At 40.2% G+C, this 25,906-nt stretch overlaps 2 protein-coding genes across 4 annotated transcripts in view; one reads left to right on the top strand and one right to left on the bottom strand.

The window, feature by feature from the left end:
- Positions 1–14,949, bottom strand: part of cisd2 (CDGSH iron sulfur domain 2) — a 40,643-nt gene extending 25,694 nt beyond the window's left edge. Inside the window, exons 1-3 of one of the 3 annotated variants that reach the window (XR_009803127.1) lie at positions 14,739–14,949; positions 9,415–9,629; positions 5,028–5,171 (exon numbers count right to left, since the gene is read on the bottom strand). Coding sequence is in view for 1 of the 3 variants with exons in the window: in XM_061880694.1 (XP_061736678.1) it covers positions 5,082–5,171; positions 9,415–9,629; positions 14,739–14,841 (408 nt within the window). In the remaining 2 variants the exon portion in view is untranslated. Of the gene's footprint in view, positions 5,172–9,414; positions 9,630–14,738 lie in introns of all 3 variants that reach the window. The other 2 variants (XR_009803126.1, XM_061880694.1) reach the window with 2 other exon arrangements.
- A 3,862-nt stretch (positions 14,950–18,811) lies between these two features.
- Positions 18,812–25,906, top strand: part of suclg1 (succinate-CoA ligase GDP/ADP-forming subunit alph) — a 107,771-nt gene continuing 100,676 nt past the window's right edge. Inside the window, exon 1 of the mRNA XM_061880695.1 lies at positions 18,812–18,927. Within this exon, the coding sequence (XP_061736679.1) occupies positions 18,894–18,927 (34 nt within the window). The 5' untranslated portion in view covers positions 18,812–18,893. The remainder of the gene's footprint in view (positions 18,928–25,906) is intronic.

Consider the following 25,906-nt stretch of genomic DNA (forward strand, 5'->3'; position numbering starts at 1 on the left):
CTTCTCACGGGACAACATTTTTTACACGGGTATGCTTTAGAGTAGCCAGTGTACAGTTTATTATGCACTGAAAATTACCTGATACACCGCCATTGTTGCTGCATGCTCCCTGTTGGAATTCATGCACTTGCCACAAGTTTCAATCCAAGGAATGTGGCATTTATGACACTAAACCTTTTATGTTTATGTCATTTCAGACATATTTGGTTGACACTACAAACCAATAATAAACCTAATCCAGGTTATGGTTGTATATGACGGTATGGAACACCAGGTGCAGCAGGGTCAACCTAATAAAACATGATGGCTGTATACAAACAAACAAAATTTGTACTCTGAAATTGCAGCATTACCCACAGGACTGCAATCTTATTGTGGAGGGGACACACACGATGGTTGAAATTGCTTGAATTGGCCATGACACATTTGCAAAAAAGGATTAAAAATATGAAATGCATCAACAAATACAAGTCTTAGAATGGCTTATTTATTTCTGAATGTTCGAGTGGTACTATCCGTTTTTCAACCACAACTCGTTATCAGAGCTCACGGTTCAAAGGTTTTGCCTTTACGGTACATACGTTTTTGATTGATTGAAACTTGTATTAGTAGATTGCACAGTACAGTACATATTCCGTACAATTGACCACTAAATGGTAACACCCCAATAAGTTTTCCCACTTGTGTAATTCGGGGTGCACGTTAATCAATTAATGTGCTTTAACGTTGAAATAAACACATCCATAAAGAAATGAGCAAGTGATTGAAGTGTTGAGTTTTAGCTTTATCCATCCATCCATTATCTACCGCTTATTCCCTTTGGGGTCGCTGGTGCCTCTATCAGCTACAATTGGGCGGAAGAGGGTGTACACCCTGGACAAGTCGCCACCTCATTGGAGGGCCAACACAGACAGACAACATTCGCACTCGCATTCACACACTAATTTGTCAAAAATGTTGGCATTCCCATTAAAAAGATACTCCATGTACCGTATTTTTCGAACTATAAGTCGCAGTTGTTTTCATAGTTTGGCCGGGGGTGCGACTTATACTCAGGAGCGACTTATGTGTGAAATTGTTGACACATTACCGTAAAATATCAAATAATATTATTTATCTCGTTCACGTAAATCAGTGGTCCCCAACCACCGGGCCGCAGAAGAATTTTTTATTTAAAAAAAATAATTGTATTTTTTTAAATTTTTTATTAAATCAACATAAAAAACATAATAATTGTATTTTTTTAAATTTTTTATTAAATCAACATAAAAAACATAATATACACTTACAATTAGTGCAAAAACCACAAAAACCTCCCTTTTTCATGACAAAAACGTCCCTTTTTTATGACAAAGAAGAAGAAGGAAAAAAAAAAGGACCCCCCGGGCCGTGGGACAAATTATTAAGCGTTGACCGGTTTGCGGATACAAAAAGGTTGGGGACCACTGACGTAAGAGACTAGACGTATAAGATTTCATGGGATTTATGGATTAGGAGTGACAGATTGTTTGGTAAAGATATAGCTGGCTGACGCCGCCATTTTGGACCTGTTCTTCTCCGACACCGACGAAGAGGATTTCGGTGGTTTAGTACGATGACACAATGATTAAAGACTGACTTTTCATATACGTTATTTTGATAACGTAAACGGCCGCGGGACTGTACTTTTACTGCCGTGTTACAGGCGAGGACTTTGTATTACTTTGCACCGTTGTTTTATTTGTACTCTGCACGAATGCTGTTCGCCATGTCAAAGATGTGAAAGTTTGATTGAATGATTGAAAGATTTATTGTTAATAAATGGGACGCTTTGCGTTCCCAAACAGTCATCTCTGTCCCGACAATCCCCTCCGTGGTAGTAGGAACCCCTATATACTACGGTAATTACACATCAAAACGCTGGTGCGATCCCTCAGAAAGCTGGCGTGCACATCACTTGTGCACGCCAGCTTTCCGAGACTCTTATTTTGTTAGCGCAGGCAGCATGAAGCAGGGCTTTTATTGTGAAGATAGGAAATGTGCAGTCGGCCTTTAGAGTTTTGACGGAAAGGACGGCGCGAAAGTCTGTTGAAATAAAAAGTGTTTCTCGCCTTCCTCTCTGTCATTTTTTCATAATAATGGACTGGCAGCAGCCAGCGTCATCTCACAAGACCCTCGGGTGCCGTGAATGTCAATCAAGCAAGCTACGGAATTTGCCGCCAATGTTTTTCTTGTAAAGTGTATGGAAGCTGGATGAATTAGATGCCAAAAACCAACCACTTTCATGTGGTATTGTACAGAAGGGACAACTTTTTTTCTCCTCCATTTGAAAATGTGGCCGTTATCATCATTACTGTCTGATTCCAATCAATGCAAGTCATCAGAGTCAGGTAATACAGCAACTTATATTCTTGTCTTTGTGAAAGAAAGACATCTATATGTGTTACACATGCTTGTATTATCATTACACACATTTAACTTGTTTACAAAAATGTCTCTTTCATAAATAAATAAATATAAATTATATATATAAATGAGGTAGATCCCCTCGAGTTGGTCAACTGAAAAGTAGCTCGCCTGCAGAAAAAGTGTGGGCACCCCTGATCTAGTGGGACCAAAGACTCACTGATTAAAGTACAGTGTTTTATTTTAATGTCTTCCAACTACAGTTGTACGGTATACCGGTACTAGTATGGTATCGCGGTACTAATGAATAAAAATGGTACTATACTTTGAAAAGTACCGCTACCATCTAGTGGGACCAAAGACTCACTGATTAAAGTACAGTGTTTTATTTTAATGTCTTCCAACTAGAGTTGTACGGTATACCGGTACTAGTATGGTATCGCGGTACTAATGAATCAAAATGGTACTATACTTTGAAAAGTACCGCCACTCCAATTTTTTTTACGGGGCATGATGCGTCGTCACGTCAAAACATTGCTGGTTTTACGAGCAGAGGACAAATTTGCTTATATGTTTAATGTACCCTAATATCCATCCATTTTCTACCGCTGGTCCCTTTTGGGATCACAGGGGGGTGCTGGAGCCTAAAATAAAGCTAATAATGCAATTTTTGTGGTCCCCTTTATTTAGGAAAGTATACATTTTAGTACCGGGACAACCCGTGTTCAAACAGTGTTACTGTTCAAACTGTGTTATATATTTAAAAAAATATCTGCGTTGGTTTTAATGAATTCTTATGCCTACTACACTATTGTGCGTGAATGTGGGTGATTACGGTGGTACTTGGGACAAACAAGTTTGAGAAGCTCTCCTCTACTTTAATGATTCTTTTCATTGTCATCCAAGGGTTACAATTGTTATATTTTCACACTAAATGTCAAGGCTCTTAAAGTAGAAAGTCAACACTTAAATACAGTTTTTTTTATTGATTGGTGTATTTCTAATGTGTTGTGTAGTGGAAAGCCAAGGTCATAAAAACATTGCTAGTGGACCTCTTAGTAGCTTTTTAAAGGGGAACATTATCACAATTTCAAAAGGGTTAAAAACAATAAAAATCAGTTCCCAGTGGCTCTTGTATTTTTTGAAATTTTTTTCAAAATTTTACCGGTCGCGGAATATTCCTAAAAAAAGCTTTAAAGTGCCTTATTTTTGCTATCTTCGAAACCACTGTCCATTTCCCTGTGACGTCATACAGTGCTGCCAATACAAACAACATGGTGGTTACCACAGCAAGATATAGCGAAATTAGCTCGGATTCAGACTCGGATTTCAGCGGCTTAAGCGATTCAACAGATTACGCATGTATTGAAACAGATGCTCGGAGTATGGAGGTAGATAGCGAAAACGAAATTGAAGAAGAAATTGAAGCTATTGAACGAATAGCTATTGACGCTATTCGGCCATAGCGTGGGTGTACCTAATGAAGTGGCCCATAGCATGGCTGCCTTATTAGCATCACCGGTAAAATGTGCGGACCAAACGATCAGGACTTTCGCATCTTGTGACACTGGAGCAACTTAAATCCGTCGATTGGTAAGTGTTTGTTTCGCATTAAATGTGGGTATCTAGTTTCAAACGTACATACAGCTAGCGTAAATAGAATGTTAGCATCGATTAGCGTAGCATCTTAGAATCGATTAGCTGGCAGTCATGCTGCGACCAAATATGTCTGATTAGCACATAAGTCAACAACATCAACAAAACTCACCTTTGTGAATTCGTTGACTTTATAGTTGCAAATGCATCTGCAGGTTATCCATACATCTCTGTGCCATGTCTGTCTTAGCATCGCCGGTAAAATGTGAAGACACTCTGGTACATTCAATGGGGGTCTGGCGGCAGATTTCTTGCCAGTGGTGCAGCTTGAATCCCTCCCTGTTAGTGTTGTTACACCCTCCGACAACACACCGACGAGGCATGATGTCTCCAAGGTTCCAAAAAATTGTCGAAAAACGGAAAATAACAGAGCTGAGACCCGGTGTTTGCAATGTGAAAATGAATATGGCGGGTGTATTACCTCGGTGACGTCATCGCTAGAAGACCGATAAACAGAAAGGCATTTAATTTGCCAAAATTCACCCATTTAGAGTTCGGAAATCGGTTAAAAAAATACATGGTCTTTTTTTCTGCACCATCAAGGTATATATTGACGCTTACATAGGTTTGGTGATAATGTTCCCCTTTAAGAACCACAACACAGTTGACAGTGAAGGATCTTCAGTATTAAAAGTGTGTTTACAACTTGAAGTGCCAGTGTCATATTTGAACATATCTATTGTTATAAATGAGTTTAAAAATGAGGGAAGTAACGGCTGAGACTCTGCATTAAGTTCGGTTAGTTTATGTACAGCAAGGGAACAAATTGCAAAACATAAAACTGCTTAGCATATTTATGACATTTATCAACTTAAATAAAAAGTGTGACAATGCAATTATCCAATAAATAAAATTCCCTGATAAAAAAAAAATGGTCCCACTTTTTTTATACCGTTTTTTTGAAATGTGACTGGGCGGACTCAGGTTTGCGAGATACTGTACACGCCAGAAGTACAGGAAGGGAACACATAAGGCACGTTTCTCACCAGCACGGGCAGGACGACTAGGGAGCGTCAATAAATGGCAGTACTGGAGGGGGATTATAGGATCTTCTTCTTGAGTATGAGCGGCCCCACGTTGTCTCCGGTCAGCTCGTTGTGCTTTAAGTGAGACTTGTCACAAACAGGAAACTGAAAGAGGAAACGAGGGTCACGTGAGGCTGGGCTCCTTTTGAAGAGGAACTTATGTACAGTCGTGCTCATAAGTGGACATACCCTGGGAGGATGTATGATTTCTTGGCCATTCTTCAGAGAATATGAATGATAACACAAAAACCTTTCTCCCACTCATGCTTAATGGTTGTGTGAAGCTGCGTTTACTCTTTTTAAATCAAAATGACAAAAGAAAGTACCCAAATGACCCTGATCAAAAGTTTCCATACCCCAGTGACTTTGATCTGATAACTTGCACAAAAGTTGACACAAACAGGTCTGAATAGCTAATCAAAATGACAAAAGAAAGTACCCAAATGACCCTGATCAAATGTTTCCATACCCCAGTGACTTTGATCTGATAACTTGCACAAAAGTTGACACAAACAGGTCTGAATAGCTAATCAAAATGACAAAAGAAAGTACCCAAATGACCCCGATCAAATGTTTCCATACCCCAGTGACTTTGATCTGATAACTTGCACAAAAGTTGATACAAACAGGTCTGAATAGCTAATCAAAATGACAAAAGAAAGTACCCAAATGACCCCGATCAAAAGTTTCCATACCCCAGTGACTTTCATCTGATAACTTGCACAAAAGTTGACACAAACAGGTCTGAATGGCTAATCAAGGTTCCAATCCTCACCTGTGACATGTTTGTTTGTAATTAATGTGTGTGTATGACAGACCGTTGCGTCTTTCATCCAGTGCTGCATGGATGTTTCTGGATTCTGAGTGTAAGAATAATTGTTTCTAAATTATCACAAAAAACTTTGTATTACATTGTGTTCCTGACAAGAAGACAAAAGGCTGTCTTTTAAACCAACAAGAAGGCTTGTAAAACTCCACTGGGACTTCAAAGTGGACAGATAGCAGGATCTGCTCAAATTCCAGAGGAACTCTTTTTGAAGTATTTTAAGAACTATTTTTGAAGTATTTTATGGAACTCTCTTTGAACTGTTTGGTAACCGAAGGCAACGCTGTTTACGACCCACTTTCCTCAGGAAGCAGCTGTGGGAAGGAGGTGGGAGAAATTCCAATAAAGAGGGAGGAGTACAATCTTTTGGCAGAGTGTGGTGCAGGACTGTACAGAGAATACAGTGGCCATGTCTCTCCTCGGATCTGAGTCCTAATTTATTTCTGTCTCTGTTTGATTCTTTGCCTTTTGTCTTGTTTAATAGATGTCATCAGTGTTTGAACCTGACACTGAGTGTTGGGGAAGGCAAAAGAATTGTCAAAGGGTGTGCGAGAAAAGGTAATTGAACTGCATAAAACAGGAAAGGGGTATAAGAAGATATCCAAGGAATTGAGAATGCCAATCAGCAGTGTTCAAACGCTGATTAACAAGAGGAACATGAGGGATTCAGGTAGACCAGCAAATATTTTAACCAAAACTGCCAGGAAAATTGTTCCAGATGCAAAGAAAAATCCACAAATAACTTCAGCTGAAATACAAGACTCTCTGAAAAATTGCGGTCAGGCTGTTTCAAGATGCACTTGAAGAAAAATGGGCTGCATGGTCGGGTCGCCAGAAGAAAGCCATTTCTGCGCAAATGTCACAAAGTATCCCGCATACATTACGCCAAACAGCACAGAGTCAAGCCTCAAAACTTCTGGAACAAAGTCATTTGGAGTGATGGCTTTCTTCTGGCGACTTGACCATGCAGCCCATTTTTCTTCGAGTGACCTTTTTATACACACACATTACAAACAAACAGGTCACAGGTGAGGACTGGGACCTTGATTAGCCATTCAAACCTGTTTGTGTCAACTTGTGTGCATGTTATCAGATCAAAGTCACTGCAGTATGTCCGCTGTAGATCAGGGTCATTTGGGTACTTTCTTTTGTCATTTTGATTTAAAAAGAGTAAACACAGTTGTTTGCCAATAAATATATTTAAACTACCATTAAGCATGAGTGGAAGAAAAGTTTTTGTGTTATCATTCCAATTCTCTGACGAATGGTCAAGAAATTATAAATTCTCCCAGGGTATGTACACTTATGAGCACGACTGTCAGTAAAGAGCACATGTTTCTCTGCTGTATGCATTCTAACACATAAAGACATGTTAGCAAAAGTCAGCTAACAGTGGAGTCGCTGGGGGCTCTTATGTTGCGCCCATAAAGCACTCTAAAAACATCCAAAAATGGCCAACAATACTCCATTTATCTGAATAATAACTGAGTATTAGTGAGATTATTGTAAGTACTAATGCAAACTGTTTCAGCGGGTTTATTGACACGTGAAGCTGGTGAGCTGCTGCATCGCCTCCGAGTCGGTGACAGTTAATTCTAGATTATAAATCATGCATAAACTTTGACATTCAACTTATACCTGGAGATGGCGAGAAAGACACGAAAAATGCTCGTTTGTGGGAACTTTTTTTATTTTTCAGGGCGAGAGCAGACATTGTACAGTTAGAACCTTATGTACTCCGATCCAAACACCCCGTGGTAAACAGCGTGTGCAATCTACATAATAGAGTGGACTATTATTAGTGGGCGTGCTGCGTGCGATCTACTAAGACTGCTTGTGCAATTCAAGTGGTGCAAACTGCCTTATTTAAAAGGAGGATTTTGCATGTACTATACCCTCTTAAGGCCCAAGCTGTTTGTTTACCATCTTGTTTTCTTATTTCTCTTTGCTATTTGGGCTTATTGGACCCTTATTAGAATGAAAAAGTAAGAATCATCTTTTAATATGATGTATTTAGTCCATAAGTACACAAATGTGTACTTCATGTTTAGTGACATGCTAATTCTTATTTTTACACTTTTTTCCCCCCAAATTCCATTGTATGTTGTACTCTTCTGACACCACCAGATGGCAGTATAAGTGTCCACATAAGTGTCCATAAAACCCCAATTCAGTAGTGTACACCTTTTTGGAAATAAGAGCTAGAAGGTGTTGTCCACGCATGTGGCCACTAAGCCTTTCAAAGGGGCATCACCAAGGAGACACTCATTTACTCCAGGTTCATGTTATCATGCGCAGGCATTTTGCTGGGTTTTTTAAACTAGCTGGAGACATGTACCACTTTCTATGAGCATTTTAGAAGCAGTCTACTTTGAAATACTTTTTTTTTTAACTGCAGTAGCTACTTCGAAGTTTTTATCACATTAGAAATGGTTTGAGATGTCCAATAATGGCTTTTTTTTCGCCGATATCCGATATTGTCCAACTCTTAATTACCAAGTCCGATATGAACCGATACAGATATATACAGTTGTGGAATTAACACAATATGATGCCTCATTTTGTTGTGATGCCCCGCTGGATGCATTAAACAATGTAACAAGGTTTTCCAAAATAAATCAACTCTAGTTATGGAAAAAAATGCCATATTTATTATTGAAGTCACAAAGTGCATTATTTTTTATACATGCTTCAAAAGAGCAGCTTGGAATTTATGACACGCTCTACCTGAGAGAGCACGAGGAGGTTGAGGTAGGTGGTTGGGTACGGGATAGCAGGGGGGGTTTATATTGTAGCGTCCTGGAAGAGTTAGTGCTGCAAGGGATCTGGGTAGTTGTTATGTTGTGTTAAGGTGCGGATGTTCTCCCGAAATGTGTTTGTCATTCTTGTTTGGTGTGGGTTCACACATATTTGTAAGTGTTAAAGTTGTTTATACAGCCACCCTCAGTGTGACCTGTATGGCTGTTGACCAAGTATGCCTTGCATTCACTTGTGTGTGTGAAAAGCCGTAGATATTATGTGACTGGGCCGGCATGCAAAGGCAGTGCCGCTCTGTACTTTTCCCTTCGTCCATGTACCACTCCGTACAGTGGCGTTTTAAAAAGTCATATATTTTACATTTAGAAACCGATACCGATAATTTCTGATATTTCATTTTAAAGCATTTATCGGCTGATAATACCAGCAGTCTGATAAATATTAAATATATAATGTAAAAACATCATTCAAAAATATTAAGTGACACTAAAACGCATCATTTGAATTAGTTTTATACAGTCCCTTAAAAGCAGCTATGAAATTATAAAACAATGTTGCTGAATAAACGATGTGATTAAAGTTTTTTGATTTCTGACTGTCCAAATGTGTTGAAACGTACGTGTAAGAGAGGACTTTAGAGCGACTTCCATTGGCTCCGTTGTTAGCTGCCTTTTACTGGTGTTAATTTAGGATTTAGAATGCATAAAAAAGAAAAAGGTGTTTTGAAAGAAAACAATGAGAGTTGTAATGAAATAACTAAATTACCGTTTTGGAGCGCCAACAGCGACAGTAGCAAACATTTGCGCTGTTCAGGTCCTCGATGTCTATCTCGTTGACCACTTTGGGGTTCTCCTTCTGAATCTTGAGGTTGATCAGGCTGTCTCTCTGCTTCTTCTTCTTGGGGAAGAAGGGGCGTATGGTCAGGTAGCCCAGCAGGGCCAAGATGCCCAGGAGAGGGAGCAGCCGCAGCCATTCCGACACTGCGGGCACAAACTGGAAAATGAATTGGTCTTTTCTCTCCTGCGTGGGAAACACAAGCTCTGTCTCAAAGGACTACAAGTGTTGTCAAATTGGGCTTTAGGGTCACAGTTTAGGGCACAAATTCCAGCTAGCAACAAGTGGCTTGTGCTAGCTCCAAAACCCAAAAGCAGTGAAGTTGTCACATTGTGTAAATGGTAAATAAAAAGAGAATACAATGATTTGCAAATCCTTTTCAACATATATTCAATTTAGTAGACTGCCAAGACAAGATATTTCATGTTCACACTGAGAAATGATTCTGAATTGCGATTCGTATTCGAATCGATTTTTCCCCACACCCCTAGTATCCTTACATCACACTCAAATTTTTACTGCATGCCTTTGGTAAGAGCCGGAGTAGAGAAGAGGTTTTAAAATAATTAGCGCATGCTTACTTTTACCGCATGCCTTTGGTCGTGCAGGAGTGAGATTTTAAATTAAGTAGCGCCCCGGCGGCAATTCAAGGAAATACGGTATCTTTGACGGCGTTTAGAACCGACTCAAAATGGCGACCACAACAAACCCCCACCTTTGGGTGAATCTCTTAAAAGGTCACTAACTGCATATATCAGGGGTCTCAAACATGCGGCCCTCGGGCCAATTGCGGCCCGCACTTTAATATGAAAATTTAATGTTGGTGCGGCCCATGATGGCGCTTTACAGCGTCATATTTGCATACCCTCGTTTTTTCCAGGAGACTCCCAATTTTCAGTGTCCCTCCAAGGGTAATCATTCTCCCGAATTTCACCCAACCAACAATATTTAGGGGGCACTGCCTGGCGCGTCCTCTACAACTTGTACAAACAGCGTGCCAGCACAGCCACATGTTGGATTTATCTTTGGTGACTGCAAGACATAGTTGATTAACAGCCATACAAGTCACACTGAGGGTGGCCGTATAAACCCACTACTACCGACCACGCAGTCTGATAGTTTATACATCAATGATGAAATCGTAACATTGCAACACATGCCAATACGGCCGGGTTAGTTTACTAAATTGCAATTTTAAATTTCGCGCGGTAGTATCATGCTAAAACGTTGCGGTGCGCATGACATCGCGCATTGTAGAGGACATTTTGTTCCAGCACCGTTCCCAGCTATAGGTTGTCTGTTTTCATTGCATAATTCCACAGTATTCTGGACTACTGTGTTGCTGAATCTTTTGCAATTTGTTCAATGAATACTAGAGACGTCAAAGAAGAAAGCTGTAGGTGGGAAGCGGTGTATTGCGGCCGCCTTTAGCAACACAAACACTGTCATTGTTTACATTCCCGAAAGATGACGGTGAAACTTTCCTATGTGGTCCAATCCAACAGTGTTGGCTTGACCGCTCTGGTCAAGCCAACACTGTTGGATTGGACCACACACACAAAGTACAGTGTATTATGGAGCAATCATTTCGAAAGATCGTGTTTCGAAGTGGGTCCCTTGCGAAGGGCAGAAATGGGCATCGCTACGACCTGTCGACTGGTGCTGAAGAAAGGTGCGGGGCTGACCTTCAGGTTGTACAGGTACGACCATATAATCTCACTAAAACACTAGTAACACAATAAGCAGATAAGGGATTTTCCAGAATTATCCTAGTAAATGTGCCTAATAACTTTGGTAAGTGACTGCAAGACAGTTGATTAACAGCCATACAGGTCACACTGAGGGTGGCCGTATAAACCACTTTAACACTGTTACAAATATGCGCCACACTGTGAACCCACACCTAACAAGAATGACAAACACACTTTGGGAGAACATCTGCACTGTAACACAACATAAACAACAGAACAACATAGCTCAGTTGGTAGAGCGGCCGTGCCGGCAACTTGAGGGTTGCCGGTTCGATTACCGCTTCCGCCATCCTAGTCACTGCCGTTGTGTCCTTGGGCAAGACACTTTACCCACCTGCTCCCAGTGCCACCCACACTGGTTTAAATGTAACTTAGATATTGGGTTTCACTATGTAAAGCGCTTTGAGTCACTAGAGAAAAGCGCTATATAAATATAATTCACTTCACCCAGAATCCCATGCAACCCTAACTCTTCCGGGCTACAATATACACTGCCCCCCTTCCCCGCCCCCTATTGTAGCCCGGAAATGTTAGGGCTGCATGGGATTCTGGGTATTTTTTTCTGTTGTGTTTATGTTGTGTTACGGTGCGGATGTTCTCCCAAAATGTGTTTGTCAATCTTGTTTGGTGTGGGTTCACAGTGTGGCGCATATTTGTAACATTGTTAAAGTTGTTTATACGGCCACTCTCATTGTGACCTGTGTGGCTGTTGACCAAGTATGCCTTGCATTCACTTGTGTGGCCCTTGAGGCAATAATAAATTAAGATTAGAGCTGACCCGCCGGTATTATACAGTGGCGGTGCCGCTGTATCACCGCATTCAATGCTTATTCTCATACTTGCCAACCCTCCCGATTTTTCCAGGAGAATCACAAATTTCAGTGCCTCTCCCGAAAACCTCCCGGGGCAACCATTCTCCCGAATTTCCACCCGCACATCAATATTGGGGGCGTGCCTTAAAGGTACTGCTGTTAGCATCTTCTACAACAGGGGTCGGGAACCTTTTTGGCTGAGAGAGCCAAGAATCCAAATATTTAAAAAATGTATTTCCGTAAGAGCCATATCATTTTTTTTCCATCACTGAACTCAACTAAACGCGTGCATTTTTAAGTAAGACCACCATTACTAGAGTATAATAGGTCTCATATTCTTTGTAATAACGTTGATATCCTGAAGCTAACTGTGGAGGGGCGTGGCCTGCAGCAAAGTGGGTTGTGCCAGGACTGGCCTCGCAATCAGCAACAGGTGCGTAGATGGCCCTCTTGGGCCTTGTTATCTAATCACCTGTCGCTCTGTTATAAGCAGCAGCCGGGAGGAGAGACGGGGTTGGAGCTGGAGCCAGAGCGCGAGCGAGAACAAAAGAGAAAAAGACAATTGCTGGAAAGCAACTGAGAAACTTATTGAAAAATAAAAAATATTGTAACCCTGAAGCAGGCTCATAAGTTGGTCTGAAACAGGCTTTCATGTCGGTGCTTGGTGGTCTGAAGAACCCCCAGGAGGGTAAGCCCTAAAAAAAAACAATAAATAAATCATGCAATTTCTTGAACAAGTGCGGTAGAAAAAAGGATGGATGGATTCAAATGCATGAGCATGTTTAAAATTTTGAACGTTATTTTTAACATTTTGATTACAAGCGGAATTAGTCATTACTTAACCGAGAGCCAGATGCAGTCATCAAAATAGCCACAGGTTCCCTACCCGTTCTACAACCTGTCGTCACGTCCGCTTTTCTTCCATACAAACAGCGTGCCGGCCCAGTCACGTAATATATGCGGCTTCTACACACACACACAAGTGAATGCAAGGCATACTTGGTCAACAGCCATACAGGTCACACTGAGGGTGGCTGTATAAACAACTTTAACCCTTCTATTATGTTGAGGGTCAATTTGACCCATTTCAGTTTTTGTGTTTTATCAAAGTACTGGTTATCCTTTCTTTTTCTTGCTGAAATTTGGTGCCTTTTCCTCATCTATGGTCATGAAGTGGTGTGTAAAATCTGGACACTTTGTTGTGTAGTGGAATGCCTTGCAGAGTTTGTATACAAAGATGATGGTGCGGGTCATTTTGACCCATACGCTTTAATGTGGGTAAATAGCCAGAATAAACAAGTCTCTTTGATGTACAATTGTTTGTACTTTGATTGCCTCTGAGACCCAGAGCCAGGTGTGTGAAGAGAGGGAACTTTCTCACACTTGTCCTTGTCACTGTTCTCATGTCATCTCTTTGACAAACTCACCAAAAATGAGCTCCAGAAGTATGTCATCTGAGGGGACAAGGACAGGTGTGAGAAAGTTCCCTCTCTTCACACACCTGGCTCTGGGTCTCCGAGACAATCAAAATACAAACAATTGTACATCAAAGTAAAAAGTACATCAAGGAGACATGTTTATTTTGGGATTTGAACAGCTATTTACCCACATTAAAGCGCCTGGGTCAAAATGACTCGCAACATCATCTTTGTATACAAACTCTGCACAAACATTCCTCTAAACAACAAAGTGTCCAGATTTACACACCAGTTCATGACCCTAGATGAGGAAAAGTCACCAGATTTCAGCAAGAAAAAGAAAGGATAACCAGTACTTTGATCAACACAAAAACTGAAATGGGTCAAATTGACCCTTAACATAATACAATTGGAATAAAAAATGTATTGTATGTCACTTTTCTAAATGTTTATATAACCTAAAAAAATGTGTTATTGGTTTAACCTGTTTTCTTGATTTTTTTGAGTGCAAAACGACCCGCAACATAATTAATGTCATTTTTTTCCAACATAATACAAGGGTTAACACTGTTACACCACACTGTGAACCCACACCAAACAAGAATGACAAACACATTTCGGGAGAACATCCGCACCGTAACACAACAGAATAAATACCTAGAAGCCCCTTGCAGCACTAACTCTTCCGGGACGCTACAATATACACCCCCGCTACCAACAAAACTCAATTTTGCATGTCACTATAAAGTTATATAAGCCTTGCTTGTTCAATATTCAATGCAAAACTTGTTTGGGTCCCTAATAAAAGGTTACGTTGTTCAACTTAGGCCCGCGGCTTTGTTCAGTTTAGAATTTTGGCCCACTCCGCGTTTGAGTTTGACACCCCTGCCTTAAAGCAACTGCTACACTATTTATTTAAATGGTCCCTAGTGTGTTAATGTTGTCTATCTGTGTTGGACCGACTTGTCCAGGGTGTACACCGCCTTCCGCCCTATTGTAGCTGAGATAAGCACCAGCTACTCCAAAGGGAATTAAGCGGCAAAAAATGGATGGATGGATGTTTGTAAAAAAAAACACACACCGCAAAACACGAAGCACCGATGTGGGCTTTAATTCATTCACGTTGTGGGATTCTTCCAACATGAGCTGAGTATTAGTCAGCAGTATTTGACTTGTTTGTACTTCCGACTGGTTTGACGTGTTGAATGCAAAGTGGAGTGAAGGTTAGTAAGCAAGAGTGTTCCCCCCTCCATTAGTCCCCTTCTTCAAATCACCTGTTAGGCTCGCAAATCCGCCGATTGTCTCCGGGAGCGGGAGCTTCTTCAGGTACGCCGGCAGCTGCACTTTTATTATCCTCGAAATGGTCTCGAACACCATGTTGGAGAGTTGGCGGTTGTGTGAAAGCAGGCTTTCACTGGGATACTAGTTCCTGTGCTACGTCGGTGTCGCTACGCACGGGGCGTCCACGGGAGCCATGACACGAGGGGGAAGCTGGTAAAGTACGTAAACGCGGTCGTGAATAGCCGCACAGACGACACGTGACTACTGCGCAGCGACCAATCAGCGTGAAAGGAGTTGGTGGCTTTTGATTGGAGGACAGCATGAGGGCGGGGCTTTGTGTTCGCTTCTGACCTCTTAGTTGATTAAAACGGAAAAAGCAATAAATGCTTTTATTTGATTGGACGGCAGCATGAGGGCGGGACTTTGTGGTCGCTACTGACCTCTAAGGTTGATTAAAACGGAAAAGCTTTTATTTGATTGGACGGCAGCATGTGGGCGGGACTTTTATTTCGCTTCTGACCTCTTTGTTGATTAAAACAGAAAAGCAATAAATGCTTTTATTTGTTAGATTTAATGTTCGACGCAGTTTGGTTTAAGGAAACAATATTATATGAATTATGCTGTTTTTGTACATATTTAAACGTAACGAGTATTGTTTGGGGCGGCATAGCTTGGTTGGTAGAGAGGCCGTGCCAGCGACTTGAGGGTTGCGGGTTCGATTCCCGCTTGTGCCATCCTAGTCACTGCCGTTGTGTCCTTGGGCAAGACACTTTACCCACCTGCTCCCAGTGCCACCCACACTGGTCTTTTGCAATTTGTTCAATGAATACTAGAGACGTCAAAGAAGAAAGCTGTAGGTGGGAAGCGCTGTATTGCGGCCGCCTTTAGCAACACAAACACTGTCATTGTTTACATTCCCGAAAGATGACGGTGAAGCGTTCCTATGGAACAGAGCGGTCAAGCCAACACAGTTGGTTTGGACCACACACACACACAGTGTATTATGGAGCAATCATTTCGAAAGATCTTGTTTCGAAGAGGGTCCCTTGCGAAGGGCAGAAATGGGCATCGCTACGACCCGTCGACTGGTGCTGAAGAAAGGTGCGGGGCCGACCTTCAGGTTGTACAGGTACGACCATATAATCTCACTAAAACACTAGTAACACAATAAGAAGATAAGGGATTTTCCAGAATTATCCGAGTAAATTTGTCTAATAACTTTGGTAAGTGACTGCAAGATATAGTTGATTAACAGCCATACATGTCACACTGAGGGTGGCCATATAAACCACTTTAACACTGTTTGAAATATGCGCCACACTGTGAACCCACACCTAACAGGAATGACAAACACACTTTGGGAGAACATCTGCACTGTAACACAACATAAACACAACGGAACAACATAGCTCGGTCGGTAGAGTGGCCGTGCCAGCAACTTGGGGGTTGCAGGTTTGATTCCCGCTTCCGCCATCCCAGTCACTGCCGTTGTGTCCTTGGGCAAGACACTTTACCCACCTGCTCCCAGTGCCACCCACACTGGTTTAAATGTAACGTAGATATTGGGTGTCACTATGTAAAGCGCTTTGAGTCACTAGAGAAAAGCACTATTTAATTATAATTCACTTCACTTAACTACTTTTTATTTTATTATTTTTTTTTTCCCCCCTTAGCCTCAGTCTGCATCCCCACTCCAGGGCCTAAGCTAAGACCGATTTTTTAATTTTATTTTAATCTTCTATTTTTTCCCACACCTACATATTGCGCTCTACCACGGTATCGAGCACTATTCTCCGGATAATCCAATCAAGACATACATATATATGTATATATATATGTCTTGATTGGATTATCCGGAGAATAGTGCTCGATACCGTGGTAGAGCGCAATATGTAGGTGTGGGAAAAAATCACAAGATATCTTCATCTCTACAGATCTGTTTCATGAGGGGTTCCCTCAATCATCAGGAGATGAGCAAGACACTTTACCCACCAGGAGATGATTGAGGGAACCCCTCATGAAACAGATCTGTAGAGATGAAGTAGTCTTGTGATTTTTTCCCACACCTACATATGTATATATATATGTATATACACATACACATATATACATATATATATATATATATATATATATATATATATATATATATATACACACGCACACACTCATATGTATATATATATATATATATATTAGGGCTGGGCAACGATTAAAAATTTTAATCGAAGTTAATCACACTATTTCTCTGATTAATCGCGATTAACTGCATTGTATACGCAAAGCCAATAATGAATTCAAAAGTAGTGTGTAGTGCACCTTTATTGGAATATTCCCCCACATGAACAAAAGCGCCAAAACATTTGTTGTGCAAACACAATTTAAATCAGTCCTTGTTAAACAGTAGCAGTTAAATAGCATATTTTATGAAAATCAACTAAAAAATTTTAAATACAAACATTTAAGCTTATTGCCACTGCCAGGGTATTTAAGTTATCCTGTTTGTTATGGAAAATACATATAATCTACATACAAATCTCTGAGCCACAATCATAACATCTGAACAGGCAATTTCTGAGGTAACAGCAGAAACATTTTATTTTATCAGGGATCTTTTGTTTAAAAAACCTATATTATAGGTAGTGGGCTGTTTTAGGGAATGTTTGATCAAATTATCCGTAGTAGCAATATTAATAATGTTGTGTTTATTATGCGTAGTGCACTTAAAATAATTATGACCATATCTAGGAATTGATATGATGGGAATTTTCCGATTGTTTGCCTGGTGCTTTGATAAACTCAACACATATACATGGTACTATATTGTGATGTTATGAGCCAGGGAAAAAAAGAACTACCCTACCCAGCATGCGACAGGAGTGACGAGCATGCGCGGTAACCCGGTATAGGTTGTGTGTCGCCATGACGGCATCTTGTATGTTGTGATATGCACGCTCTGAAAGTAAACGTTAAGAACTCAGCCAACACTCCTCGTCTGTATGATTCATAAATAGACAGACAACACTTATACTCCGCTGCTTCACAGGCTGCTGGATGTAGCCGGCAAAGTATTCCCATGCTAGCTAGCCGGTCTAGCAAGCACGCGTCATTCAGTCCAAAACGGCCCGATCTATCCACATTCAGAATTGTCTGGCGGGTCGTAAGTGATCCCGGAGTGACCATGCTGTAAGCCAGCCATGAAATTTGCAGAATTGCCCAGTATTTTTTCCAAATGTTCCATCTTTACCAAGAGCCCCTCCCCTTCCTTTTTTTTTTTTTTTTCTTTGTCATGAAAAATAGACGTTTTTGTGGTTGGTGCACTAATTGTAAGTGTATATTGTGTTTTTTATGTTGATTTTATTAAAAAAATATATATATACATATATATATATATATATATATATATATATATATATATATATATATATTATAATTATTATTATTATTATTTTTTTTAAATAAAAAATTATAAAAAATTATTCTGCGGCCCGGTACAAATCGGGCCACGGCTAAAGATAATGACTAATTATATGCGGTTTATAAATATACCTTAAGGTATATTCCATTAATTATTTAAAATTATATTTTTTTACTTTCAGAATAAATAGATGTGTAATATATATATTGTTTTTATTTTCCCTATGTCTTTATTTGTAAACTCTTTTGGAATACATCGTCAATGAATTGTGCCTGGAAAATATTATTCACAAACACTACCCTCAAACATTTGTTGGAACACAAAAAAGAAACATCTTCAATATAAAGGTTTCTCCGACAAGGATGTTTGAATATGTCTGGCAGAGCTGTACTCATGCATTCACTTTCTGTTGGCGCCTCCTTGCGTATCATGTTGTGATATGCACGCTCTGAAAGTCTACCTTGGGAAAACAACATTACCCATAATCCTTTGGCCCACCGAGGCATCGCCCATGCCTGAACAAATATTGAAACATATTTTTTTTACGCTCTGGTCACCAAAAATACGGTACTTATATTAATATGTGAGTAAAATAATCTACATATTTAGAAAGAAAAAAATATATTAGTTTCATTACACCAAATATTACTTTTAGACGGGGATTGAAGAGGGCAGCTCATTTGCTTGACTGAGGTCCTGACCCTCTAGTGTCATTGGCGAGTGACCGAACATGTCACACAGCAGGTTGTTTGCCAGGCTGCTTTGTAAGTATATCACAACATACTCATTGCATTAACAAATAAATGCGTGGCAGCTATATTGTGTTGCAGTGTGTTACGTTTGCTGATCATTCCAGCTGCGAGCCATTCGGCTTTGACTCGCTCTTAGTGTAGTCTTGACAGCTAGCATGCTAGCAGGCAAGTTAGCATGCTAGCAGGCAAGTTAGCAGTGTGACTTTTTAGGTACATAGACGCTGACGAGACGCGGGGCCGCCATCTTGGAGTGGTGATCTGCTCCACTCAGTGCAATTCATTTGGGAGGAGCAATAAACTTTCTGCGCATTTCATTCATCTTACCTCACTAAATACAACTCATTTTCACGCACTTGTTTGTCATACGAGTAGCTATGATAAAGGACATATGTTTTGACGGGCTTTATTATTCATACTTTGCTTAACAGTAATATAATTCTATTATATGCTATAAGTGACCAAACGTCCAGATCAAAAATGGGAATATAATCCCAGAGAAAGGGGAAACACGGTCAGCTATTTTTAAATTAAAAAAAAATATGATTAGGTTATAAATGCATGTGTATATCCTACATAAACAATGTATGAATACAAAGGGTGTAACGGTACGTGTATTTGTATTGAACCGTTTCAGTACGGGGGTTCCGGTTCGGTGCAGAGGAGTACTGAACGAGTTCCACACGAACATATGAAGTAGCCGCCTATGCTTAACTCTTAACAAGCTGCTCCGCTCCGTTCTGCCTCTGTCTCCTGCACAAGACCCAGTGTTGTCCCACCCACACAACCGTCTGATTGGTTACAACCGTAGCGGTAACAGCCAATCAGTAGTGCGTATTCAAAGCGCATATAGTCAGCGCTTCAGCGTCGAGCAGATAGTTGTTTAGCAGGTGAGCAGCGGACTCTCCCCAAATTATACTAAACACTTCCAAGTCAACTACTTTCTAAACATTACTATGAGCCTGTTGACCTTCTAGCTCACTCGCAGTCCTGGCTTAAGGTGAAGGCTAGTTAGCTTTTAGCGTAACGTTAGCTTATTTTGCGGTGCCTGCGTGTATGTGTGTGTGTTACGGACAGTATTGATTGAGGTGTGTTGATGCAACAAAAAAGGACATCATGTTAAATGAAGAGTTTCTGTCTCTGATAGTTGATATAAGTGCATCATAAAGCCTTCATGAACTCCATGGTGTTCAGGGATGAATAGTCTCTCCTATTGCTGTTGTACTATTTTTCAGCTATAGTTACATTAATCATTAGTAATGTAGCAGCCTAGTTTTGAATGGCAGGGTCACTGCTATCACATGTTGATATAAATATAACATTTACATAATAAAAAAATCAACTACAGGCTTCCCCGATGCTGTAATAAATTAAGCATGATGAGTTGACTTGAAACTGTTTAATGTTGCACTTTTTATATGTAGAAGAAAAGTTGTGTCATTTTATTTCATCCAACAACAACTTGAGGCAGTTTAATTTGGATTAACGTAGGCAGAATTATCATAGTGTTCCCAATGTTAAAAGGATCAAGCCATTGTTTACAAATTTGGTAAATAAATAACCAAAAAATGTATATTTTGTTGTTTTCTTACTGTACCGAAAATTAACTGAACCGTGACCTCTAAACCGAGGTACGTACCGAACCGAAATTTTTGTATACTGTTACACCACTAGTTGACAGTGATTGTTTTATTATGTATGTCGCTTTGGATAAAAGCATCTGCCAAATACTTAAACATAAACATATATAAACACATGGGGCAGCATGGTGGTAGAGGGGTTAGTGCATCTGCCTCACAATACGAAGGTCCTGAGTATTCCCGTGTTCAATCCCGGGCTCAGGATCTTTCTGCGTGGAGTTTGCATGTTCTCCCCGTGACTGCGTGGGGTCCCTCCGGGTACTCCGGCTTCCTCCCGCCTCCAAAGACATGCACCTGGGGATAGGTTGATTGGCAACACTAAATGGTCCCTAGTGTGTGAATGTGAGTGTGAATGTTGTCTGTCTATCCGTGTTGGCCCTGCGATGAGGTGACCACTTGTCCAGGCTGTACACCGCCTTCTGCCCGAATGCATCTGAGATAAGCTCCAGCAACCCCAAAAAGAGACAAGTGGTAGTAAATGGACGGATGGATTTATAAGCACCTGAAAGTCTTTATATCAGCTAAATACACTAAATTTCACTGGATTCAGAATAAACCCAAATTCTGTTTTACCCAACAATGTTAGTATTTTAATATTGTTACTTGAAGAGTTTTTCCTGGTTGCAATTAGACTGTTAAAATATTGTCTTATACAGTCCGCTCATTTGAGCAAGAGAACACTGAACACCAGCCGGCATATTTGTTTTCTAACTGTCAGTTTCGGCTGCTCGCCGGCTCCTCATCACCACTTCAAGATGGCGGCCCAATTTCTCGCGTCACAGCAGCCAACGCTGCGTCTGCATATAAGATGTCTATGTTTAGGTATGCTAGGAAGCTAACCTTCAAGCAGAGCCTAATTGAACCTTCTAGCAGCTGCTTTACAGGCCTGCTGCCTTGCATAACCTTGTTAAAGATTGTTTCCTGTCTTGTTTATGGAGCATGTTTGGAGTGCTTTTAAACAATCTGATTTCAGAATGTTTCTGTACACTAATCAATAATGCATTTGAAATGTTAAAGTACTGCACAAGTTTATTACTACAGTTTCCTTCACTGGGTTTGCAATTGAACTTTGAACCCTGACAGTTGGTGTGTCTGAGGCGCTGAAGACCAAAGTTCAGTCTTTAGTGCTGCACTCAGTTTGCATGCTCGACTAATCAATGCACATTGCTTTTATCTCCTGCAGTCTTCGGCCCCGTTTACAGTAGGTTATCGTGGTTAACGTGGACCCCAACTTAAATATGTTAAAAAACTTAATCGGGTGTTACCATTTAGTGGTCAATTGTACAGAGTATGTACTGTACTGTGCAATCTACTAGTACAAGCTTCAATCAATCAATCATCTAGGGTAAATTCCACCTAAACTTATCCGTGTCCACACACAACAATGCCCCCGTTTAAGACCCCATGCCCCCCTATGTCTGCAGTCGCAACGCGACCTAACACCATACTTGCCGACCTTCCCGATTTTCCTGGGAGACTCCCGAATTTCATTGCAAATTGCCAGTTTTTTATCCATCAGACACACTTTAAAATATTCCCGAGCCGAGCGAGCTGGCTTGTTAGCCACGGCTACAGCACCGGCAAAAACACACTCTTGTTGTTAAGCTGCGCTCGCGGCGGTTTGATGAGGTCATCAAGCGTCGCCAGTAAACCTCTCTTGTTGCAGTCGTCAACTCCTGTGTTGTGTGTGGGAGAGGGAAGGGGCTGCTGACTGGGTTTATATCAGTGTTTTACCGCATAGTCATTAATTTTTCTTTTTGAAACCTAAAACTTCCGATATTACATTTTAAAGCATTTATCGGCCGATATTATCAGACATATCTCTAATTATTTTATAGTACCTCAAATTAAAAATTGTGTTTTAATGTATTTTCTTCCTAGAAAATACATAATTTGAGTTTTAAAAACTCCACAATGTGGGTCACCACTTGTTTACCAAATAAATCCCTGGTGAGATTTGTAATCAAATAATTCAAATAATCATTTACCATTTAAAAGTGTTGTGTTGTAAATGTTCACCTGAAATTAAATTCTACACCAATTATACTTTTTTTACTGCAGAATGTTTGTGATGCCAAGCAAAAAAACAAAATAACTACGAGAGGCAAAAAACATGTTCTCTAAAACCACGTACAGACCTTAGCGTGGGTAGTTGCCTGTACTGTTGCACATCAAATATAGATATGAACAAAATGACAGTTGTCAGCTGTTAGGCTAAGACCGGTTCTTAGCCTAACTTACACAACTTGTAACAAACACAAGCAATATTGTGTTTGTTACAAGATATTGCAGTAGTATCTTTGGATACTAGATAGCAGGGGTCACCAGTGCGGTAGCCCATAAGGACCAGATGAGTCGCACGCTGGCCTGTTCTAAAAACAGCTCAAATAGCAGCACTTACCAGTGAGCTGCCTCTATTTTTTAAATTATATTTATTTACTAGCAAGCTGGTCTTGCTTTGCTCAACATTTTTAATTCTAAGAAAGACAAAACTCATATAGATTTTGAAAATCAAGAAAATATTTTAAAGACTTGGTATTCATTTGTCTAAATAAATTCACTTATTTTTTTACTTTGCTTCTTATAACTTTCAGAAAGACAATTTTAGAGAAAAAATACAACCTTAAAAATGATATTAGGTTTTTTAAACACATATACCTTTTTACTTTTTAAATTCCTTCCTCTTCTGTCCTGACAATTGAAAATTTAAAGCCCACCAGGCTGCACCAAATTTTGGTGCCTTGTTGACACAGAAAAGTACGGTGGTGTATGCGCAGCAGCTATGAAGGTTGCAAGCCTGTTTGGTTCAACTTATCTTTGTGAAACAGCCTTTTCTGACATGAACTTCATCAAGAAGAAACACAGAACACGCCTCACTGATGCACATCTGCAAGACTCACTCAGAGTTGCAGTGTCAAGTTACACAGCAGAGTACAACACACTAGTTAAAAGGGAACATTATCACAATTTCAAAAGGGTTAAAAACAATAAAAATCAGTTCCCAGTGGCTTGTTGTATTTTTTTGAAGGTTTTTTCAAAATTTTACCGGTCCCGGAATATCCCTAAATAAAGCTTAAAGTGCCTTATTTTCGCTATCTTCCAAACCACTATCCATTTTCCTGTGACGTCACACAGTGTTGCCAATGTAAACAAACAATGGGGATACCACAGCAAGATATAGTGACATTAGCTTGGTTTCAGACTCGGATTTCAGCGGCTTAAGCGATTCAACAGATTGCGCATGTATTGAAACGGATGGTTGGAGTATGAAAGTATTGAAGAAGAAACTGAAGCTATTGAGCAAATAGCTATTGACGCTATTCATAGCCATTGCATGGCCGAATAGCTGCGTTAGCATCGCCGGTAAAATGTGCGGACCAAACGATCAGGACTTTCGCATTTTGTGATAATGGAGCAACTTAAATCCGTCGATTGGTAAGTGTTTTTTTCGCATTAAATGTGGGTGCAAGGAAACGTAATATAGTTGCAAATGCGTCTGCAGGTTATCCATACATCTCTGTGCCATGTCTGCTTTAGCACCGCCGATAAATAGCATGTTAGCATCGATTAGCTGGCAGTCACGCCGCGACCAAATATGTCTGATTAGCAAATAAGTCAACATCAACAAAACTCACCTTTGTGATTTCGTTGACTTCATCATTGCAAATGCATCTGCAGGTTATCCATACATCTCTGTGCCATGTCTGTCATCGCCTGTAAATAGCATGTTAGCATCGATTAGCGTAGCATGTTAGCATCGATTAGCTGGCAGTCACGCCGCAACCAAATATGTTTGAGCACATAAGTCAACAACAAAACTCACCTTTGTGATTTTGTTGACTTTATCGTTGCAAATGCATCTGCAGGTTATCCATACATCTCTGTGCCATGTCTGTCACCGCCGGTAAAATGTGGAAACACTCTGGCAAATTCAATGGGGGTCTGGCGGAAGACACTTTCGCATCTTCGGTGCAACTTGAACCCCTCCCTGTTAGTGTGGTTACACCCTCCGACAACACACCGACGAGGCATGATCTCTCCAAGGTTCCAAATAATAGTCGAAAAAACGAAAAATAACAGAGCTGAGACCCGTGTGTGTAATGTGTAGAAAATGAAAATGGCGGCTGTATTACCTCGGTGACGTCACGTTCTGATGTCATCGCCACCAGAGCAATAAACAGAAAGGCATTTAATTCGCCAAAATTCACCCATTTAGAGTTCGGAAATCGGTTAAAAATATATATGGTCTTTTTTTGCACCAATCAAGGTATATATTGACGCTTACATAGGTCTGGTGATAATGTTCCCCTTTAACAGCATGCAATGCCAGGCTTCCCACTAACTGACAAAGAAACAGAAACCGATTTGGTGTCCAGTTCAAAGTGTGACATGATTTATTTAAAAATTTCAGAGTTGACTTTTGTATTTTACATGAGTTATTATTTGTACAAACGTGGTGCAAAGTAATTCATGATTTGTTAAAAAATGTTATTGGCTAGCTAGTTAAAATGGGATATTCTGATTTCACAAGACTGTCTTAGAAGTGATCATTTGAAAATGTTCAATTTGAAAAATGTGCATTTGGAGAAAATATAAAAATAAAGTGTTGCATATTGATATTTATCTCTTGTGAGAAATCATTAAGATGATCAGTGTTCCCACAAAGATAAATATCATTAATTATTATTAATAACATAGAGTTAGAGGTAAATTGAGCAAATTGGCTATTCCTTGTAATTTATTTAAGTGTGTATCAAACTGGTAGCCCTTCGCATTAATCAGTACCCAAGAAGTAGCTCTTGGTTTCAAAAAGGTTGGTGACCGCTGCTATATAGGGATGTGGTACTCGGTATAATCTCACATGGGAAAATTAGCTTCAATTAAAAAATAAAATCTTGAATCAATCTAGATCGGATGATAGGAAAAATTGATCGTTTGGTAGAGTGGCCGTGCCAGCAACTTCAGGGTTGCAGGTTTGATTCCACCATCCTAGTCACTGGCGTTGTATCCTTGGGCAAGACACTTTACCCACCTGCTCCCAGTGCCACCCACACTGGTTTAAATGTAACTTAGATATTGGGTTTCAGTATGTAAAGCGGTTTGAGTCATTTGAGAAAAGTGCTATATAAATATAATTCACTTCATTTTTTTTACCATATTGCCCAGCCCTACCGTGTGTAGCATTTGGTAAGTGATATTGTCACTGACAGAGTGGATGACGAGGTTAAACCTGTAGGAACAGGCCAGATAATTAGATTAGATTAGATAGTACTTTATTTATTCCGTCAGGAGAGTTCCTTCAGGAAAATTAAAATTTTCAGCACAATCCCATTCAAGATCAGACAAACATTACA

This window comes from Nerophis ophidion, linkage group LG20 (assembly GCF_033978795.1).
Source record: "Nerophis ophidion isolate RoL-2023_Sa linkage group LG20, RoL_Noph_v1.0, whole genome shotgun sequence".
Taxonomy (NCBI): Eukaryota; Metazoa; Chordata; class Actinopteri; order Syngnathiformes; family Syngnathidae; genus Nerophis; species Nerophis ophidion.